The following is a 22907-nucleotide window of genomic DNA, read 5'->3' on the forward strand; positions in this document are numbered from 1 at the left end:
AGCGTCTCTCGGGAGGCAGGAGTGGGGTGATCAAGTATTTTGTTCAACGTTGTACACTGTTTTCAGTAACATGTCTCATACATGAAATTCATAAGTTCCGTAGACGAAGTCTTCACTGAAATATTAAAGAATTCTAACGGAACTGTCGTAGAAACAAAATCATTTAACTTACGAAACACATGATAGCGACAATCAAACATTCCAACCTCATATCTCGGAATTAATAAGTTTTCCTTGCAATAAATAACATCATCCTTGCTTTCACAACAGACGTCATCCCCTAATTTCAAACATTTTCGCAAATCTCTAATTGTTAGTAACCGAAAACGCCCGGAGCCGGACGAACAAAGTCCAGAATAAAATGTCTTGACAGCGCGGGAGTTTGAACTTCTACACTGACATTTCCATCCGCAGGCTGATCCTCAACGAAACTCGCTGAGCCTAACATAAGGATCCGCCTCGCGCGTCCGAGTTGCCGTTCTCATTGCGAAGCGCATACACCTGGACCGATGTAGATCGGCCAGATTCAGACCAATTCAGACTTTGTCTGTGGCGCGAGGCAGTGGGGCTGTGGGAATAGAGGACTCCTCGGGAGAAGTTTGTTCTCGCGGATGAGTTGTTCGAGGTAATGGTGGCGTGCGCGAGCACCCGCCATACATCCAGGAAGCCGCGACAGAGGCACCTCGGTCGCAAAGGTTATTCACGATCCTCCAGGTCGAGTGTAGGCGTGTAAACCTTTTTACACGCGATTTAACCGGGGGGGGAGGGGGTAGGGAAATCTATCGGTGGCGCGTACCGTTGCCTCACAGCGCACGGGGAAACGGCGTTGTTTTTCATGGCGATCGGTTCCTTAGAAATCTGTGGTACACCGCCACCCATGTATAAAATACGACAAAGGTGAAGGTGGTGTTCGCCGGACCTGACCTGCCCGATAGGAAACACCACAGAGCGTAGCATCTCGCATCCCACAGACACGTACACATACGCGTTTACACCCGCAAGCACTCACACACACACACACAGTGCGTCACCGCCCATATGTGATGTGTTTCGTGCGTGCGAGCGAATGAGTAATCATGTACTGTCAGGACAAGGGCTCGACCGCCTCGAAGAGCAAAGAGGGTAAGTTGACGCCCGCGCGAGCTCCGGCTACCACAAGTAATTTCTCTGGCCTCCTATCCCCACCAGCCCTTCCCCCTGTCCCCCTCCCTTGCCGCCGCCTTTCCCATTTTTCCGCAGCCTTTGACTCTGTGTGTCCTCGCCGCGCACCGCTTTCCGCTCTTTTCTTTTTATTACCCTCACTGCTACCGTACACGCATCCTTGCTCGTTTATCCGTAGATTTTCGGTCCCCTCCTCCCCCCTCGGTGCGCCGTTGCACATGTGGACGTCGGCAAAGCGGGCTGGAGTAGATCGGGGCAGTGTCAAAAGTTGTGCGATTCGTGGGGGTGGACGTTTGCCCGACGAGGAGAGACAGAGTGACAGGGGGGCCCCACGAGAGAGTGCGGCAAAGAGGGGAAAGCGAGGAGAGTGTGTGTCGTTTACAATCGAACGGGGTGGGGGGTTAGCAGTACGTTATTTCGATGAGAGAAACGGATCCGTGTACATTCTTGGCGAAACTTTTTTTTTATCGAACTTCGGCCGCGGTTTAGACGAGTTTATCGCGCGTGATATTGCATCAAGGTGTCGTGCAACCGTCGTCGCCGGCGTGGATTATCAGTGGTGCAATTCGATTGCCGCGAAAACGTCACTCTCGTAGAGCGCGACAGATGCATGAATGGAGAAAAGTGCTTTTCTGCACGGGGAAGCATGCGGAACAACGTGAAGCGGGATGTGGAGTCAGTAGCCAGTCTAGAAATTATCAACGTAATTTATCTATCGTTATTTGACACGTATTACTAAACTTTATTGGTTCGTTGACCCTGTGCCGTCAACACATGTGTGTATACAGGGTGGGACGCTCGAGATCGCCAGTTTTCAATTCACGTCAGCGATATTATCCCCGGAGAAAAATCGGCGAAAGAAAAGTTGCGTAACTTCGAAGAGTACATAAGTCGAGCGGAATGAGATCTTTGTAGGTGGAGGCATTTCTGAGATGCAAAGGTGAACTTTGTTCTCTCAAACAAGAATACACAAAGCTTTCTCATTTCTCCATACGATCATCCGACGCGATGCCTGTGGAGTTCTTTGTACGCGGCTATTCGAGAAATACAATTTACACGCAGGCTTTCGACTATTACGATTAACGTCAAACAGATTTCGCGATGCGAAGCAATCGTGATTATGAATGTTTTGTAACACAAATGTTTGTCACGTTGAATATCTCTCGTAAATAAAACTAACATCGTTAAGAAAGTGACTTTTCCTTCTTGTTATTTCGTCTTCCTTCAAACAATGACTAGCGCCTCGTTACAAATGTTTGCTGCGGTTCCATTCAGAACAATGCACGTTACAATCCTACTGCAAAGATACGTTTGTTTAAGAAGCGAAGGTCTCCTTCAAATTTCCCAGGTGCCTCCACTTAGAGACATGTGCATTACAGAAACGTTCCATTCAATTTATATCCTCCTCAAAACTTGCAACTCTTGTTTCGTGCAATTCTTCTCTAGTGATGGTAATACCAATAGAATCGCGTGGCAATTTCAGTTCACCCTATATATACAAGTATGTGCATTGTAAATCGCATATAAATATGAATGCGACTTCTAGTACTTGCTGCTTTTTAGTAACAGGATTTACACGTGTACGGCGTACGAGCATGATTCCATTAGAATGATTAATGCATACGCCACACAATTCGAAAGTACAGTTATTTGCTCTCAGTAATTTATAATTTTTTAAAGCTCGTATGAAGGGTAAGGGGAAAACAGGGAAGGTCACAAAACAGCTTGATTGAGAAAATTAAGTTTTAATACTTTAGTCCACCAGTAAAGGAACAAGGTTCGATAAATTTATCTGCAATCTTCATAACGTGAAATTTATACCCTAATTAGGTATTAGAAAAAAATAAGCAGTAAAATAATAATTGTTTTATATTATTTTAATATTTTTTTTTAAGTTTGAACAGGGTAGGATTCCAAAACAAAATAAGCAATTTATTATATTCTATTATCATTAAAACAAGGAAAGCCACTCATTTTATTAATTGTCAGATATTTTATTTCTCACTTGTTATGCACGAGACGGTGTCTCTTAAAATAGCTGAGCCTTAGGATCGCAAAAGTTTTTTAAGATCATGAAGGCTCCGTATTTTGCTGTTGATATAGACAGGAGTTCTGTGTATACTCTATTGGGAAGTTCGAATTCTCCTTTTTTTTTTTTATTACTGCCTCGTCTTTGTTTTTTAATGGTGATGAGATTACTCAGCCAACAACCACCATTAGGGTAAAGGTGAAAAATAAGGTTTTTAGAAGTGCAACTATATCTTTTCAACAGCGCGCCGCAGTTCCTAATACCCACAGTTTGCCACTTCTGAAAACCTTATTTTTCACGTTTTTCTGAAAACTTGTTATGTACTGAAACATTGTCAACTACTGGTACCTTTACCCTATATGCAGATGGTTTGATAAAAAATTTCAGGTAATATTCGCATTTCCTTCACTTGCTGAATGGAGAATGGGCATTCCCTTATAATTTCTTGTTTTACCTTCACGATAGAAGCTTATGCTAAAAAAAAAATTAAATAGTAAAAAAAAATTTTTTTTATAAAATTAGAATCTAAATTTCGGGCGAAGCCGAGTATTCAAAAGCTAGTATACTATAAATCAGAAAAAATGGTCATTTATCATTATTCCCCCTACCCTAATTTATAATTTTGTAGAACTCAAACACGACTTTCCAGAAATAATTACCATTGTATGCTACTAAATTAGAGATTAATAATTTTACCAGTTTTACTCTGTCGATGCAGCGAACAACTGCTACTATTGTCTCTCTCAAATGGAGCACATACGCTCATATAGTACATTAATTAAGGAAGAATGTCATTTGCATCTGCACAAATAATTAAATGCTCCTTTGCTGTACCGTTTCTTTGTTTGAACAAATATGTTATTACACGGTATAATCTTCCCTTTATTTAACAGAAAGAAAAATATTATTATCTCTATAAAAGAGACAGACTTTCACTTTCTTATTTATAGAAGTGTCCATTGATAATATTGTTATACGCAATTCACATTATCCACGACAAATATATAGCACACGCTTCCTTGCCACCATTAATCATAAGATTGAGGAACACTGGCATTACACACTGCATGACGTCATCGCATATGTAACACTTCATAATGTTTGAATTATTCTGAGTTTCTTGGCCATGTATCGTAGCGCGCAAATGCCTGGATTCATATATCTTTGTTTTGATTTACAGTTGCTAAAGATTCCACTTATTATGCACAGGGTCTGTGACAATGCGAGACAAGAAGGGCGGTGCTCTTAGCAGAGTACAAAAGCTGAAAAAACGGCTTAGCCACAGTTTTGGAAGACTTTGTAAGTATTATTGGAATTATATAAAATTTCATGTACAGAATTATGAGAAGAATTAGCTTGTATAACGAGAAATTTTACTAGTAAAGAAAAATTGCAATTGCACTTTGTATATGCATTTCTACATGTTTATACAACTTTGCCTAAATTTTACTTAATAAGTAATTTATACCGGAGTTGATGAATTTACTCTGTATTTTATATTTTTTCATTTTGCTTTGTTATTCGAATGTAATTCTGCTACGCGAATACTTTTTTTATCACATAATTCTACATTATAAAAATATTAATGCTCTCCGGAGTTATAAAAGGTTTCAGAAGCTTATATTCAATTACCACTTATCTTACATTATGCAATAACATCATTTAATATTTGTAGCTCTCTGCATTATTCTAAAATTATACTCTATTAAATATTGGTCAGTCTGAGATTCATGTACAGTTGCATTATGGCGCAACTATTAATATGTAATTCTAAGAATTGCTTTATCAAATGGCAAGTTATCGGTATATTATCTCTTTATCATTTTATACTTTGTAGCAATATCAAAAGAAGAGGCTGATGATGCTGCGAACAGGGGTCAACTGCCATACAATGGCTATTCCGAGGAGTTCCTAGACCGTTTAGAACCAAACGGTAATATACCTGAAGATAAGGATCGTCGTTTTGGTGAGTGGAAAGGAAGGTTTTTTAGTAGCCTAGTAACGTGCGTTCAAATGTTCTGAGCGTTGCATTGAAGTTCGCTGAAAGATAGAGTATGAAACGTAGTTTCATTTATCAAAGAGAGTAATTGGTTGTAGTGTACACAAACACTTATCAGAGAGCTAAGTATTTTATGTTTCTTATGTTTTTTTTCGTACTAGAGATAACAAGTTGTATGAATGACTGCTATAAAACGTATTTGCACTGGCCTGGTGATAACTATGCTGTTCAACATTTATTGCTTTAGTAATTAATGGCAGTTAGCTATACGATTTGTAATCGATATTATATTGTATCGATCGAAGATGATGCACTGTGTATTCTGTATTGTATAAATTATATTGTTATGTATCGATGAAATATTGAGGAATTAATGATTCTACGTGGATTCCTATTGCTGTTATTTTAAAGAAAGTTTTAAGGACGAAATTGGATGTCATAGAATGGACAGGTATGGGCGACCATGAGAGAGTGCATCGGCAGCTTTCCGTTTCTAGTGATTCCAAGCTTCTCGATGAGGATATACGCGAAGAAGCAAGAGTTATCTTGCGACCTAGGCGTCCACCAAGGCCCAAGTCAGAGGTGTTTCTTGGGCCGGATCCACCTCCTAGGAGAACCAAAAGATTTTCGGCATTTGGGGTAATGCTATACATTTAAGCGTATTTATTCCATTCGCTTCTCGAGAAGAAATGCTGATACTAAAAGTCATTTATGCTTGCGCTTACAGGGTGATTCCCCTTTCGGTAAATCAGAGGCGTATATAAAACTAGAACAGCTAGGGGAAGGGTCATATGCCACAGTGTTCAAAGGCTACAGTCACCTTACGAATCAAGTGGTGGCACTTAAAGAAATTAGACTGCAAGAGGAGGAAGGTGCTCCATTTACTGCCATTCGCGAGGCAAGCCTTCTTAAAGAATTGAAGCATAGCAATATTGTCACCCTGCACGATATAATTCATACGCGCGAGACTCTTACTTTCGTTTTCGAGTACGTTCATACCGATTTGTCCCAGTACATGGAGAGGTATGGTAGCGGCAACGGAGGCTTGGATCCACGGAATGTTAAATTGTTTCTGTTTCAACTGTTAAGAGGATTAGCGTATTGTCATCGCAGGTAAATGCACGCACGCGAGCGCATGACGTTTAATTCGATATCGCCTGTGGCTAATTTGATTATGGATTTGTTTAGGAGGGTATTACATAGAGACGTGAAGCCACAAAATCTGTTGATCAGTGAAATAGGGGAACTGAAGCTAGCAGATTTCGGTTTAGCAAGAGCGAAGTCTGTACCGTCGCATACGTACTCGCACGAAGTTGTGACACTATGGTACAGGCCGCCGGACGTTCTTCTGGGTTCTACGGAGTATTCTACCTCGCTCGACATGTGGGGAGTAGGTTGCATATTTATGGAGATGTTGACTGGTGAACCGACATTCCCAGGTGTACGCTGTACGTACGACCAACTTGATAAGATATTCAAAGTATTGGGTACTCCTACCGAAGAGACTTGGCCCGGTGTCACTCACCTGCCGGGATACAAACCGCATAGTCTGGGATTCTATCCTCCACGAAAATTGGGTCTTTCATTTCCTAGACTCTATGATATTGCTGATGGTGATAGTATAGCATCGTCGCTTCTCCAGCTAAATCCTGATCAACGGATAGGGGCGGAGGATGCGTTAAGGCACCCTTATTTTGCCTCTCTTCCTAGAAAACTATACGAGTTGCCTGATGGTAAGCTTCAGTTACGTAAGTTGTCGCAGAACTATAGATACAGGCTTAACTCGCCGAGGAAATAAATGAGTTTTGATAAACATAGGAAGAATAATTTACTAAATGCGTCATTGTTGTTTTTTTTAAACGTTTATATATAGATACGATAAAGCTTGTACTCATAGTTCTGAAAGATCCTGTATCTACGTAATTATGTAAGATACGTATGTATATTCTACTGGAATTGCTGTTTGCTAATGCTTGCCTTTTGTTCATTTTTTACAGAAGTATCGATATTTAGCGTTGAAGGTTGTTATTTGTATACAAATACGAGGCACGCGTGTGCAGACTCGCGTCATACGGCTCAAGACTCGAGGTTAAAAGTGAACGCAAAAGAAGTAAATAATAAGTAATTCCCAGATTCACATGTTTGGTGAAACGTTCATTATCACACAGATCAGATTCACTTAAACAATGTTTCCACGCGCGTCGTTCGCTCTTTCTCAGGGCTGTTCCACAAATTCCAATCATCTCACAAACACACACACACGCACACTGACACTAACACACACACACACACACAGCGACAAATGTACACCTACACACGTGTATAATACACGATTAAGAATTTTCGTTAGCGTTTTTCTTTTTCTTTATCCAAAAGTCTATTAACACGTATCAAGGAAATTAACGAAAATGAATTGTAACTGGCGAAGAAAATACGAAAGTAAGCTATCAGTGGCTAAACGAAGTAAAACGATTTTATGAGATTCGCACGCTCGATTTAGAAAGCAAAAGCACGCACGACCCATCCTCGCACTTCGTCCAAATACTAGATTTAGATTGATACCAATCAAAAAAGAAAGAAAAAGAAAAAAATAATTACTACGCGTCGAATCCAGGGACGGCGGTTGCTGGGTAGAGAAGAAGAATATAATGAGAATGATTATATAACTTAGAAAAATTCTGGAAGACCTGTAATACTTTGTATAAATTTTATGCTGTTTTTGACTTTTACCGTTGGTTGCTGAGACAATTGAATATATTGGTATATGTAACGAGAAATCATTGTTCGAACTAAACTAGTTGTTAATTATATGACGTGATGATAGGAAGTAAATAGAAACGTAAGGGATAATAGGAAATATCAGTATGGATCAAGTGTCGTAGCTACCAACCACACCACGAAACACGGCAAAGACTTGCGAAAATCTTTTATCGCTGATAGAATCGACGACGGTAGTGATCTAGTTTGTAAGAATTTAATATTAGCGTACTAGCGTCGATCGATCTTTATATCGACATTACAAAGTAGCATCTATCGATGATAGTGAATGGAGAACGAAGTAATAATTTTAGGCTTAATCAAATCCAATTTGTTCAATCGCTCGTACGAGATACGAAGAAACAGCCAATGGTGCTTGAACGAATTGTAGGGGAAGAAAATGTTAATAATTTCGTATTAATTATTTAGAAACAGATCGTTTCGGCTGATATTTTCTTTTCGAATGGTCTACCGCGGCCATAGATATAAACGAACCAACTTTAAAAATAACGTTGCAATAGTAATATTAGGGTAACGTGAAACGGTGTTACAGTCCTTCCGAGTTTTGTCTAAGCTGCGACGATTAACTACGGTAATATTACTCCTTTAGTAGTTACATTTATACCGATTTTTCAACACACTTATAAAAATATCAACGAGGCGAAAGCGAAAACGAGAGGAAAAAAAGCTGAAAAAAAAATATTTCGATGAAATTTGAGACACGTTATTACTACTATTATTACAGTTATTACGAATATCATTTGACAAAAGACGCGCTGAAGGTAGATTGTACATAGAACAACAAGGTTCGTATTATTGATGACGCTGAGATAGCTGAGCTGAGACTAATAAATGTGACTTTGTAATAAATTAAAGCGTAGTTCGGTACACTCTTGGACCCTGTTTTTTCGTTAGGTTATCCATGTGCAACAAGCTACAGAATGTATTTGTAATACTAATTCTGCTTAAGTATTGATTTTATACACCTTTATTTCCTTACGATTATATTTTATTTGTAATTTTTCTAAGGAATTATTGATATTTCAAATTGCTTCAAACTTGTACTGAGAAAGATAAAGAACTATGTTTTTGAAGTACCTGTGTATGTTTGAAAATTTCATACCTCACATATCATGCGCGCTTAAAATATTCGTAATATGTATAACTTAAACTGTCTAGATTTATTTCAAGTTTTTTTTAAAAACATTCTATAACAAAGCGGACATAAAAATTCTTTATGGCCGAAGACATCGAAACATCGTTTATCGCTTTGCATGAGATCAATTCAAAGTTTCGATTCAAATTTTACGTGGACATCTAACATTTAATCGTACTTAAAAAATAAAGCCTTGAATTGCAAAACGGTAAATGCCATTTCGATTCCTTTTAGTCCGAAGAATGCCGTTTCGGCTCGCAGCATAATTTTCGGACATCCTGTATATTCCAAGTGCGCTAAATCACTGACATCACGGTAGCATGGTAGCAGCGATGCCACAATCGGTGGGCGTGGGACAAAAGCCCTTGATGCGAGTTGAGTCATGAATAAAATCAGCAAACTTTGAAAGTGCTTTGCAAATTAATGATCTTCAAGTTTCCAGTCTACTCGTGAAAAATTAGAAAGTAAAACTGGAGAATTATTAAGGAAAAAAAAAGTAAACCCGCCGCAACGGGATTTGAACTCCCAACTTCCTGATTGCGATCTAAATATGCGTCCTCGAGTTTCGGTAACGTGAATTTTGTTGGCGAAACTGTACAGTACGCACAGGTAGAAATTCTACCGCAGAATGTACACACACGCGCGAATAAAAGTTAGGGGTGTACATGCGTAGTGTGAAACGCTTGATCGAGGGAGAGGGTAAGATTTTGCCCCACGTCCCACGTCTCGCGATTCTGGCACCGCTGTACGGGGGGCTAACATCAAGTAACATGGCTTTGTTGTCATCGCGAGTGATGCGCTGTGTCGCGTAGAGCCAAACTGATTTCTATTAATACACTTAATTAAATTAATGAAACCACGGCACGCGCTTGAGTGGGTTACTATTTCACTCATCAGCCTAGATGGACATGTCATTCTCGGTTGACGTTCGAGCAAAGTGAAAGCTATGGCTACTGCTGTGCAGGAGGTTAGAGATCCTCCGTCTCTAGACAGTAGAGGTAATAATTGCATTTTCCAGCAGTTACTTTCGTTAAAGAAACTTCCAGCTCTTTGGTCTCGAAAGTAATATCCGTTTGCAAGGCGAAGTAGCAAAGAAACTTAAGTAAGGAGCTGTTTAAACGGCACATACACCAATTGTGTCATTGATACTTCGTCGTGAACTGTATACACGTCATCGGTGCCTGGAACAAATTATCGTGTAATAATACGACACGTTCTATGGAAATATTTTATGAGGAATGTTCATGTATCGTTCTAGGATGCGCGGCCGCGAAAACGGCTATATCTTACGAAGAGATCGCTACCAAGCTTTTGAACGAGAAGCTTTTATTAACGGCCTTGGAGTTACACGCGGAATTATGCGAGGCTGGGAAGGAACTGTCCGTTTTGAAGGAATTCTTCTCGAGCCCAAGCCATTTTGAAAATCAAAATATCAAACCAGAACCTTACACTTCTATGCGTACGTATAATATCGTGCGAGTAATTTGCCTTTTATTTTCACGGAGGCGTATTAATTTTAAAGTGATGTCTGTGTAGTATAATATTGGTATTTTAATTCGCTAGCTAGGTCATCTAGTCAGGCTACTTTAGATTCACTTGACATGACGAGGTATTCAGAGGATGGCGCAGGGGTTGACGAAAGAGTAGCAATCTTAGAGTTTGAGCTAAGGAAGGCTAGAGAAAATATTTCTGCTCTCCGCGCGAATCTCACTGTAGTGACAGGTTTTTCTTTTTTAATATCGTTTGGCTAATCAGATCTTTCATCCGAGTATAAGAGATTTCAAGCTGGCGTGTTTTCTATTTCAGAGTCCGAAGGAACTGCGCCGGATAAATGTTCCGATAAGCACTTAGTTAGCGATCTACCCATAAAACCCCACGAACAAAGAGCTTTAAGCTTCCTTGTTAATGAATATTTATTAGCGCACTCTTACAAATTAACGTCCATCACGTTTAGCGATGAAAATGAAAATCAAGACTTCGAGGATTGGCAGGATGTGGGATTGAACATTCCGAAACCTGCGGAATTGTTACAAATTTATAGGGAGTATGTGAGAGCCAATGGATACGATAAGTCGCCCTCTGCGAGCGTCGGTGTGCAAACAGATTTCTTCGACGCGGAGGATAAAGCGGAAAATGATGAATTTAAACAAATGGTCTGTCGAAATCATTTGTATTTGAAAGTTTACCAATTAAGAGTAGTTCCTCAACGGCTGTATCATTTATAGGTGAAAGAAATAGAGGAGCTTAAACAGCAAACCGCGTTGTTGGAGCAAGAGAAAGTGGACCTGCAGCAAATTATTGCTACCATGAATGAGAATTTATCTCAGAATCCGATTAAGGTATGAAACAACTGCGAAATATTTTTGGAAAGATATACTTTGTTTTCTAGGTTTACGTAATCAAAGCATTCTTTCTGTAGCAAGGTAGTAGTGGAACGATACAGACAATAAATTCGAGTTCTACGACTCCAGATAAGTTTGAACTGCTTGAGACGCCGCCGCGAGATACATCCACTGCTACTCAGGAGCCAGAGGAGGATGACAGCGTGTCTGTTGTTGTCAGTCTCGGCGAAACTGACCCCGGAGATAAGGAATGGACGAGGATTCAATTACCTAGAGTGGACGTTACAGAAGGATCGTCTATCCTTCCGAATCCACCGTCTAGGTACTGCATTCTCGCGAATTGTACGCTAGTGCAGTTTCTATAGAAATAATTTCAAACATTTCACTTGCAGACACGTACCGTTGAAATTTAAGATGGAAGTGATATCACATTGTTTGGTAAATATCCCAAGTTCTGTAATTTCTACAGCGGAGGAGCCCTTCAAAAATGGAATCACGCGCGACACTCTGGTTCCGATCCTAGCACAAACTTTACTTCGTATCGTACCGAATGTTATACTAAATAAACGCGAGGAAGTGATACCGTTAATATTAAGTGTAATTCGACTTCATACTGACTCCGCGGAAAGGGAGAAGCTACTGCAGCTTCTGTTTAATTTAAAGAAGAGGCCACAGGAAGATGAAAGACAATTAATATTAGCTGGTAATGCACATTATTGCCAGCAACATACGGTAACACAAAGATTACATCATTTACATATCTATCTTGTTGTTAGGTTTCGTCGCAATGGCGAAGCTCGAAGACGAACCAATGGAGGGCGAAGAAATATTGACCATTTGCTGGGAGCAAAGTCAGCACAAGTATCCTGAGAAGAGATTGTTAGCTGTTGAATGTTGTTCTGTGCTAGCTCCGTATATGTCAGTCGGCATAAGGAACTCGTTAATGCTCTCAATGCTGCAACAAATGTTACTCGAAGACAAAGATCCTGTAGTCAGAGCTAGCGTAGTAAGAAGTCTTGCACTGCTTGTAACTTTAATGGATGACCCTGACAAATACTTTCAGGTAATGTACGCCACAAAACTACTTACCGTTTGCCAAACTTATCGACGATAATTATTTCCACAGTGCGAGGAATTAGCATTAACAGCGCTCAACGATACATCGCCTATCGTTGTGGATGTCGCGGCTTCTCTACTCTTACCAATTCTAGCACAATGGGCGCTAACTCTGAAAAGATTACAAACGCACCTGTTGCCCCGCATAATATCTAAAGTAAAGAATCATTTGAAGTCCGGGCACTCTCAACAGTCACCTAACAAAGATCATATAGACGAAGGAAGAACAGTGTCATCGATCGGAGTGTTGCAGTATTTACTTCCGCACGTGATTATATTCGTGGCAGACACTGATACAGTTCGAACGCACATGGAGCACGCAGTATCATCTGACTTACGTGAGTGGGACAAATTTGAATGTAAATTCTTTTCACATGCCAGCCATTTTATTTTAAACAATATATATATGTATTCTATAATACAGCCGACGTGTTCCTGAGCTTGTGTCATTCGAATATCGTTAATCCAAAAGTATTTTACGACGGGGACGTAGACATAGGGGCTCTTTTAAACATATTTTTCGCAAATACGTGGGAAAACGATTCATGGCCAGAATTGGAATGGTTTACAAATAAGCTGTAAGTTTAATTAAAATCAACTCTCTGTGCACTGTATTCTTTAAACATGCTAATATGTTTCAGAGTAATGGAAGTGTTGGAGATGGTGAAATCCGTGGATATTGTACAAGAAACTATTTTACATGCTCTTTTAACGTACATTAATTCCCTGTGTTTGGGCTTTGGGCGGTACATCACGCAGACGCGGGTACGTTTAATAAATTAGTCACTTTTAACTGCTATGTTGCAGTTACGTCTAGAAACGTCGTGTTTCAGATTCAGCCGATATTTGTGTCCGAGGTAGCTGAACTTGAGCAACAGTTAACGATACTGTCAGCAGACAAAAGGCATATGAGCTTGACGTTGATACCAACATATTTAATCCTACTCTCCACTTTAAATGGTACCGAGGTCTCCAAGTCTTTAAAACAGTTCTTGGTTGCTTTGTCCATGAGCGGTACCAGTATTACTAGTTTGCAAATTGCTGTAATTATGTTGTGCGCTGAAGAGCAGATGCAGGAGTATGTCCTTAGTGGTCTGTGGGATGGTTAGTTTTACCCGACATTTCCAATAGAGTTTCGTTACCTCTTTACCGGGATTTTAGTAATTAAGTTCCGTCTTTCTTCCCGTTTCTCGTAGGGGTAGTGCACCAACGACCTATCGTTAGATGTGCAACTGCAACACTGTTTGGTTCCGTGATAGGTCACGTTTCTGATCGGTTAGCAAGTGCTAAGGTAGTCCCAGCGATTGTAACACTCGTTAGCGACTCCGATGTGTAAGCTACATTTGCAAATCCGTTGCCAGTTTCGAAATAGTAACCACAATCAGCATAACATGGCAATCATTCATTTTTTTTAGAACCGTTCGATCTGCTGCAATTCTCTCTCTTGGTCGTTTAATAACAGAATGTAAAGTCAGGGAGGTGCGTGATAAAGCGCGTTTAACTTTAGAAACCATTGCTAAAGACCCCCAGGGTGTACCGTCGGCTTTAGCGCTTCCGTTGGTTTCAACGTTAGCATTCATTGCTCCGAATTGCCCCCAAAATTACATAGAAGACGGTGAGTGTTCGTTGGCGTTCCTATCTCCAATTATCGTCGCGTGTAATTAACGTTATTAATCCCTTTGCAGTTATAGCTACACAGCTAACTGGAATAACTTCATCGGCATTGCAACAAGGTCGTAAAGTCGATCTTCTCAGCGCTTTAGTCGAAGCGTACTCTGTCTTGGTTTATTGTCCGCTTAGTAATCAGTGTGTGTCTGGGGTGTTGTTGCCGGGTTTGAAAAACCTCGAGCAATTAGTTAACCAGCATTTACCTCAACAGAAGGAAGCTGTTCGGTCGCTGTTAAGAGAAGCAGAATCTCGGCAGGACCTTTCGAAACCAATGGAGAGGTAAATATTGCAATCATTAACACGCGTCCCTACATTTTGCAATATTCTAAGTACTGCTTCTGTTTGTGTCTCCTCAGGTCAATATCAATGAGTTCTGGGCTCTCGTTATCAATGGCCACGGTAAATGTAGGGCAAGGTGTAGAAGATATGAGACAGAGAGTGAGCAAGATATTCCAACAGAAAGCTAGTTCGCCAAGCATGTCCAGTATTTTCAGAAAGAAATAAGGCGAATCATTTGTTTCAAGTACATCTATAAATTGGTGCCTCCTCCTGTTCCACGTTATCGATTCGTCTTTAGTTGCTTTTACGTAATACTATCGAGAGTCTAACAATTTTTGTACTTATGTATTTAACGGTACAAGGTGATGCACAAAACTTATACGAATCAAAATACAATGTTGTAGAAGTATTATTAATTACAGTCGTGATATAAATTCGAGGATGGTCTATACAATGGTGTGCCTTGTAAGATGCAATTCGAAATCGTGACGACCGCGAAGTTCTGTTACGTTGAAGATTCAGATCCTCGAGAAGTCTAAGAAGTCAATAAATAACAATAATAATTTCGACATTCGTCTGCCCAAGTAAACATAACACCGAACACTCAGATAATTATAACGCTTTACACAATTACTTATTTTTAAAAAACTTCTATCAAGTGAGATTGTAGCTTGTTATTTTATATTACACATGGTACAGTATATTTATTAACAGAAATCTCAATCTATCGTACTGTAGATATTTTATGTATTATATAGTGTCATCGTGCTCTTACAAGAAAGCTTAAAAATATATCCTGCCATAATGCGACTTTTCGGAATAAAATTATAAAGAGTTTGATTAATTATCTATTCCAATTATATTAAAGTACGCTGTAGAATTGTCCAAGGGATCGGTTGTGATTATAAATTGTTAATATCTTTAAGGATTATCTCATTTTTGTATACTTTTCGACATTCGAAGTGAAATGCTGTTCATTTCAATCGTGTCTATGATTTTGTGTGATACCATAGAGCTGCTATATTCGTCGCATGTATATTTGTACTTAAACCATCCGTAATGTACATCAATATCATTGTTTTCTCGCTGTAAACAAGAAGAAATCAAATTTATTTAGAAAAGTTTGTATCTTGTAAGAATATTTTATTGTATCTATATATACAATTATATATTTCCCATATATACATATATATTGATATACAATACATGTATATAATGTGCGTATGCATACATATAAATATCTAGAAATATATATACATATATATATGCATACGCACGACGCCTAATAGTTTATTATACTTCATGACCAATGTATTATTAATTCACACACACATACGTTTATTAAATATTAAATACTGTAGCATGTATTATTACCGTGCAAAGAATAAATTTTATAATATATTTATTCTAAATGCAGATCCAAGTCCTAAACACGCTCGGCTTCCTTAGACGCATTAGAAACTTGGATAAGTTCGTGATTGGGTGGACAAATGCCCCTCGGTTACAACGCGCGAAATGTTTAATAGCGTCTGAAATTCTTCTGAACCCTGAGCAATCTAGCATACTTTTAAAACTAATAATTACTTCCGCACGGACGATTCGCCCACCATGACTATAAAGTCTGCGCATGGGGAGGGATTTCGCACGCTTATTTCTAAGAAACCTTCGATATAATACTATGTACATGACTGAATTCGAATGCAAAACTTTGTAGGGGGGAAAGATCATAGACATATATAGACGGAGCAGAAGCTGGGACTATCGGCGAGGGGAAGGTAGGCTTGGAGGGGAAAAAGCAGAGGTTCAGATACAGGCACGTCGGTTAGCTTCGGATGCATTTGGCATGTATAACCACTGCGTTATCTGATTTACTCGTATCGCTCCCCTTACCGCGAACCTTGCCACCCCCTTGGCTTACGCTCTGTCTACATATGTCTATGGGACAGATTTTATATTAAGCTCTATGCGAGCGACATCTCGCGGTAAATCTGTATCCTAAACCAAACGTATACTAGTCAGAGGCAGGGTCGCCGCGGCGCCTGCCTCGCTGTACTGTCATCGAACCAACGAAAAGCTAAGTATATCACAATTATTACATGTATACGAACAGTGTGATGAATACAAAGGCAATGTTTCTCCCCCCCTTTTACTTTTCTCGTGTCCTATATCTATTCGTGCATTTGCACTATCGAATCATGTATGTATGAAAGAATAGCGTGATATAAAAGTTGAAGTTTCAATAAGTTAAAGCAATTACATTGCAGCAAATGAAAAGTCAATGAAAGATGCTCGAAAGGAAATTGTACAACGTGCGTATCTTATAGCGAATTCGGTACCTCGCGCTGACTCTGCATTCATGCCAAAAAATTCGATTGGTTGATTCTTACAGAGGCTATCTTCGCTTCTATCAGAAGCAACCAATCGAAGACATTTTCTGGCACCAGTGCAGAGTCAGTGCGAGTTACCGAGTTCGCTATTACTTTCTTACCCCCCGAGCATTAACATCTTCAGGAATTGACTTCGCTCGTGCGATAGATGTTCTTCCAGGAACGAAGAAATATACATCTGCCTCACACGAGCGCCAGGCGACAATTTGTTTTACATATTTAATACAATCCTTAATGTACTGTGTCGATCTCCTCGTTCCGTTTCACTGTTAATCCTCACGAAGACGGCTTCTTGCTTCGTCAACGACGTAATACTAAAAAGAAATGGCTATCTATTCGTTGAGAGGTTAGTGATGTCAGCAAGAATAGAAGGGAATTATACAGGGCTGGCGCAGATCTGGTTAAGGAGCGGCCTGCTACAAACGCGGTGTGTCCTGCATCTTCGATGGGCATGGAACGAGTCGATTAAATACTCTCAAATGTTCTTTTTCCTCGTTTCAGTGTTACTGACAAATATATGGGCGAATTCCGCTCGCGCCGCCAGCGCGGCTAATACGAATTCTGTTCAACAAGATCACAGGTAGAGGCGAGAAGTGATTATCGCTATGAATACATAAAACGCTGTCGCTTACCAAAATTCACCGTCGTATCGCCGGGATCAATTTTCGCATGGTAGAAGATCTTATCCGATTCTTCCGGCAGCACGTGCAGCGCTAATTTCAAAGCTTTCCTCAGCTCCATTTGACCGAGGCACGATAATGATTTAACGCCGCACACCTGCCAATTATATGGTAAGTGGTAGCGCACAACTGACCGCATTTGGCATTAAATGATAGATTTATTGATACTCACTTCGAACGCTGTCTCTACTTTGTCTAATTCAGAGTTTGCATTTGTCGTGGCTAATACTATGAACACGTACTCCTCGAAGTCTATTTTACCCTTTCCATGCTGTAACAGTTGAAACTCTCAGTTTAATAACCGAAGCCATAAACATAGTTTTTATCTGAATATTTCTTACGCCTAAGGCAGGCCCGGTTGACAAGGGGCGCAAAATGGTCTTTCCATTGTTGACGTTTTTTTAAAATAAAGTTTTAAATGAAATATTACAAGTTGTACTGTAAATGTATTAAGGGGTCCGGTTCGAAGGGTTGAAAAAAATCGTTTTATTTTTTTAAACATTTTTCGAAAGTCCATTATAAATATTTCGATTATTTTAGCTTCTACAGAGGCATTTTGTAGGGAGCGCAGAGGCTTGGCCGCTATAGGTGAAAACTTTGGACGCGTTTTTCTCGAAACGACATTTTTTCACATCGTATCTTCGCTCAGATTTTATAATTAAAATCTCAAAATCTATCGAACCGATTGCTTTAAAAATTTTACTGCTTATTCTGGACACCTGTGACTCTCGCAGGGAGTACAACCAAGTATTTTCATTGAGTCTAACCTACTTTTAAAATCGAAAACAGCAAAAGAAAAAAACCGCCAAAAACATTTTTCTAGCATTTTGCGCGCCATTTTGTTAATTTTTAAGATAAATCACTAATCATAGTCCGAGCGATAGGAACGAACATACTGTTCAAGAATCTGTTTGGATTTTTGGGTTCAGATAAGTCTAGCAGCTGAAATCGCCTTCACGAGCGAGGCATGGATTTTTAAACATCCTATCAAGACCGCTTTCGAAAGCATTTTAAAAGCAATAATTATATTACTTTTATATTTTTTATTTACCGTAGAAATGTAGTTGAATAAATAGAAAAAGTTTTATTCCATTACTGTAATTATTTTCGTCGCAATAAATTCGTGAAAATCGCTGAATTTTTTGGCGCGCTTAGCGGAATCACCCCCTAAGCTACGAATAAAAATTCAGAGTAAGGCCATCGAAAAGCTCAGATAAATGTATTATTATTACTAAATGAAGGGTGCAATTTGGCAAGTTTGCCTAGGGAGCAAAAAAGGCTCGAGCTGGGCCTTACCACAAATGTCACTGAATTTCAACGAGGAAAACAATTTTAATTGCAAAAGAATGTGCCAAATGATACAAACCTTGTCGTGTATCCGGAAAAGCTGCTGAGTAGCAGGCTCCTTCTCATCGATCCGGAGGATCTGCGCGAATTCGTGCAGATCAACTTCCTCGGTCAGTCTCTCCGTTTTCTTCTGAACTAATTCCTCTTCTGTCTTCGCCGTTACTAATCTACAAGAGCAAGCAATCTTACGTTATTCTTTCCAATATAATCTCCATTTTGCGTTCAACCCTTTCGCGTAAATACTTATGTGAACGGCGGCGTACCCTAGTTTATTACGAAGCTTATGGGCTTCCACTATGGTGGATGCGTGCGGTATGTGCAACTGATGAGCTTTACTAATAATTCGGCAATCGTCGTACGTGTAATCTGATACTGGAATCTGTAGCGCTCTGGAAAACAAAATCTCAGCTTAAACAGTGATGACTTTTCACGCGATATTCCCCTCGCCATAAAATGTTCTGCAGGTAGGTCTCGATTAGTGCGAGCACAAATACTACTGCGACATTCCATTCGGTTCCGGTAGAAAAATTCATTTCTTTTATTTCATTTTTAGAATCTTCAAGCTTTTAAGGATGCGTGTTTATTGCGGACAAAAGTTCAGTTAATGCGAGGTTCGGGTGGATTTCTTTCATTCGGCACAACTGTGGAAACAGTTTAGTCTTTTGGGACTTGGGCAGAGGAAGGGTTCATCACCACGTATACATACGAAGATATGGAGATGTGAAAGTGCAACACGATTAAAATGCGTTTGTGCCATTATAATTTAATCAAATACGTATGAAAGGGTGGATTAAAATTTTTCATTGTAAAATTTCTTTAAGGGGGGATTTTCTCTTTTTCACATTTTCTGAAAGACATACGTTTCAAGGATGCTCTCTGCAACTTTGATGAAGAAATTCGTAAAATTTATGGAGATATAGTATTTTCCGCGGAAGTTTGACCGCGTTTTTCTCTGAATAACATTTTTTAACCGCGTTGACAGTGTACAGAGAAAACTATACGTTCAATTGACACGAGCAAGGCCATTTATTGAGGAAAAACCCGTCTCTATTACGTGACGATCAGTTTTCTTTTTAATTAACGGCCTCCTCCTATTTTTTTTACTAACATTTTTACCCCAAAAAATGATTTTTTTCAGTGGTCCACTATTTTGTTATTTTTTGCGATATTTACATTCTTTGATCGTCACGTAATAGACGTAGGCTGCTAGTTTCTAAATATTGTTGTCTTTTTGAATTAGGATTAACCATTTGGCTAAGGCACTGTGCACTGTTAACGCTGCAGCGCACATTTTCACGAAGAGTATAACGAAAACGGATTTATGAATTTGATTGAAAAAATTTGTTGTTCACCCTTCAATATGTACATATTAATTATACTAAGCAATACATTGATTTACTTGCGTTGTTTGGTTGAAAAAATTCCCCAAAAACACCCTAACTTTCCAGACCATTACAGAGGTATCCCCCCTTAAATTAGAACCAATTCTTGTATTTCAAGTATTCGATTAGTTCAAATTGGAATAATGAATTTCTAGGACTTACTACTCGCACTAATCGAGACCTACCTGTATAGGATCTCTCCGCTCCTAAGAATCTATACTCACTCTGCCATAAGGCGACGCACGTTGTTCGCGTACAGTTTGGGGTCCGTTTTCTCCGCTTCGCTTGGCTTGTAAACGGGGAGGAACTCTATTTCGCAGCTGCTATTCAGTTGGGTCAACGTAAGCCATAGCAATTTTAATCTGAAATCACGAGCCTTGTAATCTAAGCATTTTATCCAACACTTTTCCCTTTCGAAGTTTAAGGGGAGGCTCCGGTCTACAAGTCGATTTTTTTTTATTTCATTTTTCGAATTTTCAACGTTTTATGAATACGTGTTTAGAAGGATTTTTTTGAAATTCGTAAAATTTTCGAAGTTATAGGCATCTGAGTAGCGGCAAATACATGGGCAACAACGTAAAACTTTAAACACGTTTTTCTCGAAACAGTGGTTTCGAAACGGTGGAACCTGTATTTCCAAAAGTTATCATCCGATTCAACTGAAACTTTTTTTATTTTGAAGAATATACTTCTGGCTAGGAGGGACACCAGAAAAAATACAAAAAATTGAAAATTTATAATTTTCAAAGCCGTTGAAAGGGTGACAAATATAGGGAAAAACTGATTTGAAACTTCAAGTGTCGTTATTTTCTAAAAAAATGTTATTTTTGTAATTTTTTCTGGTTTCCCCCCTAGCCAGAAGTATATTCTTCAAAATAAAAAAAAGTTTCAGTCGAATCAGAAAATAACTTTTGGAGATACAAGTCCCACCGATTTTTATCAATTTTTTGACGCCTTGACTTTAACGACTCCCCAGTGCCGTCTGCAATGATTAATTATAAAACAAAAAATATATTTCCATAATTTAAGACATCCTTAATACAATGCAAAAAGTCCCACTAAATTATATATAGTAGTTTTCCTTTAATTAATTCCTAAAGATCACCTATTTTTGGGGGGGCTCTAGACCGGGAGGTCCCCTTAAACCGCTTCAAATAAAACACTCACGCTCCAGGACCTTCCCAGGTCCACGTCACCGTGTCCAGTTTGTTGGGGTACCTGATGCACACAGGCTGCACCGGGACACCAGGATAGAATGCGCCTGATTTGAAGGTGATGAGGCACGATCGATTTGTGCAGGTACCTTCTGGGAAAATCATCACCTGGATGGGGCATTATTTACCAGTGAATATTTCTCGAGAGCCTAGGGGTCTGTATAAAAAAAAATCTGATTTTCACGAAGACATGCTCGTGTCTCAACTAAAATAGAAAAAGGTTGCGAACGAAGGGTGTCTCTCGTTTTATATCGCTAACGATACCTGTGGCCAGTCCTCTTTCGAAGTAGCCCTTTCGATAATTTCCTTGATCGTGTTCTGCCGTGAATTCGGATCGTCCCTCCAAACATACACCGGCTGCGTGTAGTTGATAAGTTCTGCGATCGCAGAGAAATGAATTACAACACACGAATGCGCAGGACTTTCAAATCAAGTTAATCTTTATTATTCATTAATCTGTGTGGTGTGTTTGATTTTGGTGTTTCTGTACGAATGTTACTTCAAGCAGACCCTAATCGAACGTTAAATTAACTCCTACGTCGATGAGGATCATCTTTCTCTCATTCTCTGTATTAAAGATGATACAACATACTTGCTTGAAACTATGCTTCCTTTTCTCTCTCAAAGCAATCGATATCTTATAATTAAATGATAGGTATATATTGTATATTGAATTTATCGAATGTATTAAGATTCGGTTTCTAGAATAAGATAACAGGAATTCTCTTTAATAATCCGTGAAATAAAGCTCTCCTGCTATTTACGTGCATGGTGGTGAATGGGACAATCCTTGCTTAATTAAACCCTTCGATCGATAAAGAACACACGTGGAGTGCGATGGGTACAAACGACTACTGACTCAACAGTGATGTTCACATGCGATAGAGAGCCGTTAAACACTTATTCATCTACAATGTTAACGATTAAATAATTACTTTTAATATACTCTAGGTATAGTTGTGCACATTTTACTGCATGTTTAGTAGCAGAATCCATTACGTGGCTACTCTGCTGTAAACTTCAATAAACCACAACGAAGATACCGAGCTGCACACTCGGGGTATCATTTTTTCTCAACAGAAGTTAGGGGTGTCTTGGTGTGAACGTTACATCCTCGAAGAACACTTCGATTATACCAATGACTCCTGTATTCCCATGTTACTAAGAGCCGCCAGAAGCAATGCCACTAAAATGATTCTTGCAGCAACAAAAGTTTCCTCGGAAAAGCTGGCTCCACTAGTGTATCAAAAAACACGTGCTTCGAATTTAAGAGAAGAAAGCGTGACAAGTGAATATGGAGCATGGAAAATCGTTCGAGTTTGTTACGTCACTTTTTACCCTTGTCCTCTAATCGTTTCAAAGAGTCCATTCCAGCTCCAATGAAGATTCC

The 22907-nt window shown here is 39.3% G+C and overlaps 3 protein-coding genes across 16 annotated transcripts in view; 2 read left to right on the forward strand and 1 right to left on the reverse strand.

Annotated features, from left to right (window-relative positions):
• The first annotated feature begins 551 nt into the window (after positions 1-551).
• On the forward strand, positions 552-9040 carry Eip63e (cyclin dependent kinase Eip63E). Of its 9 annotated transcripts, none has more exons than XM_076814956.1 (7): positions 552-695; positions 4400-4489; positions 5028-5156; positions 5605-5828; positions 5917-6302; positions 6378-6922; positions 7187-9040. In XM_076814956.1, exons 1-7 carry the CDS (start codon positions 629-631, stop codon positions 7312-7314), a joined length of 1569 nt encoding a protein of 522 aa, XP_076671071.1. In that variant the 5' UTR covers positions 552-628; the 3' UTR covers positions 7315-9040. The 9 variants fall into 9 exon arrangements, with proteins under 9 accessions (XP_076671071.1, XP_076671098.1, XP_076671108.1 ...); XM_076814983.1 differs by having other exon boundaries at positions 557-625; XM_076814993.1 differs by having other exon boundaries at positions 692-714.
• Positions 9041-9773: 733 nt separating this feature from the next.
• Positions 9774-15908, forward strand: LOC143370129 (RAB11-binding protein RELCH homolog). Of its 4 annotated transcripts, none has more exons than XM_076814824.1 (16): positions 9774-10100; positions 10361-10561; positions 10666-10824; positions 10909-11255; positions 11328-11441; positions 11522-11766; positions 11837-12147; positions 12221-12507; positions 12571-12898; positions 12985-13138; positions 13202-13325; positions 13394-13664; positions 13757-13892; positions 13976-14175; positions 14440-14507; positions 14585-15908. In XM_076814824.1, exons 1-16 carry the CDS (start codon positions 10049-10051, stop codon positions 14693-14695), a joined length of 3108 nt encoding a protein of 1035 aa, XP_076670939.1. In that variant the 5' UTR covers positions 9774-10048; the 3' UTR covers positions 14696-15908. The 4 variants fall into 4 exon arrangements, with proteins under 4 accessions (XP_076670939.1, XP_076670927.1, XP_076670919.1 ...); XM_076814804.1 differs by having other exon boundaries at positions 9776-10100; positions 14246-14507; XM_076814812.1 differs by lacking the exon at positions 10666-10824 and having other exon boundaries at positions 14246-14507.
• Positions 15167-22907, reverse strand: part of Lpcat (lysophosphatidylcholine acyltransferase) — a 38793-nt gene continuing 31052 nt past the window's right edge. For 2 of the 3 annotated variants that reach the window (XM_076815037.1, XM_076815024.1), the window contains exons 4-11: positions 21782-21894; positions 21471-21625; positions 20528-20665; positions 19185-19310; positions 18941-19088; positions 17747-17845; positions 17527-17671; positions 15167-17455 (exon numbers count right to left, since the gene is read on the reverse strand). In XM_076815037.1, the coding sequence (XP_076671152.1) occupies positions 17370-17455; positions 17527-17671; positions 17747-17845; positions 18941-19088; positions 19185-19310; positions 20528-20665; positions 21471-21625; positions 21782-21894 (1010 nt within the window). In that variant the 3' untranslated portion in view covers positions 15167-17369. The remainder of the gene's footprint in view (positions 17456-17526; positions 17672-17746; positions 17846-18940; positions 19089-19184; positions 19311-20527; positions 20666-21470; positions 21626-21781; positions 21895-22907) is intronic. The other variant, XR_013085578.1, reaches the window with a different exon arrangement.

The sequence above is a fragment of the Andrena cerasifolii genome, chromosome 1, assembly GCF_050908995.1.
Source record: "Andrena cerasifolii isolate SP2316 chromosome 1, iyAndCera1_principal, whole genome shotgun sequence".
Taxonomy (NCBI): domain Eukaryota; kingdom Metazoa; phylum Arthropoda; class Insecta; order Hymenoptera; family Andrenidae; genus Andrena; species Andrena cerasifolii.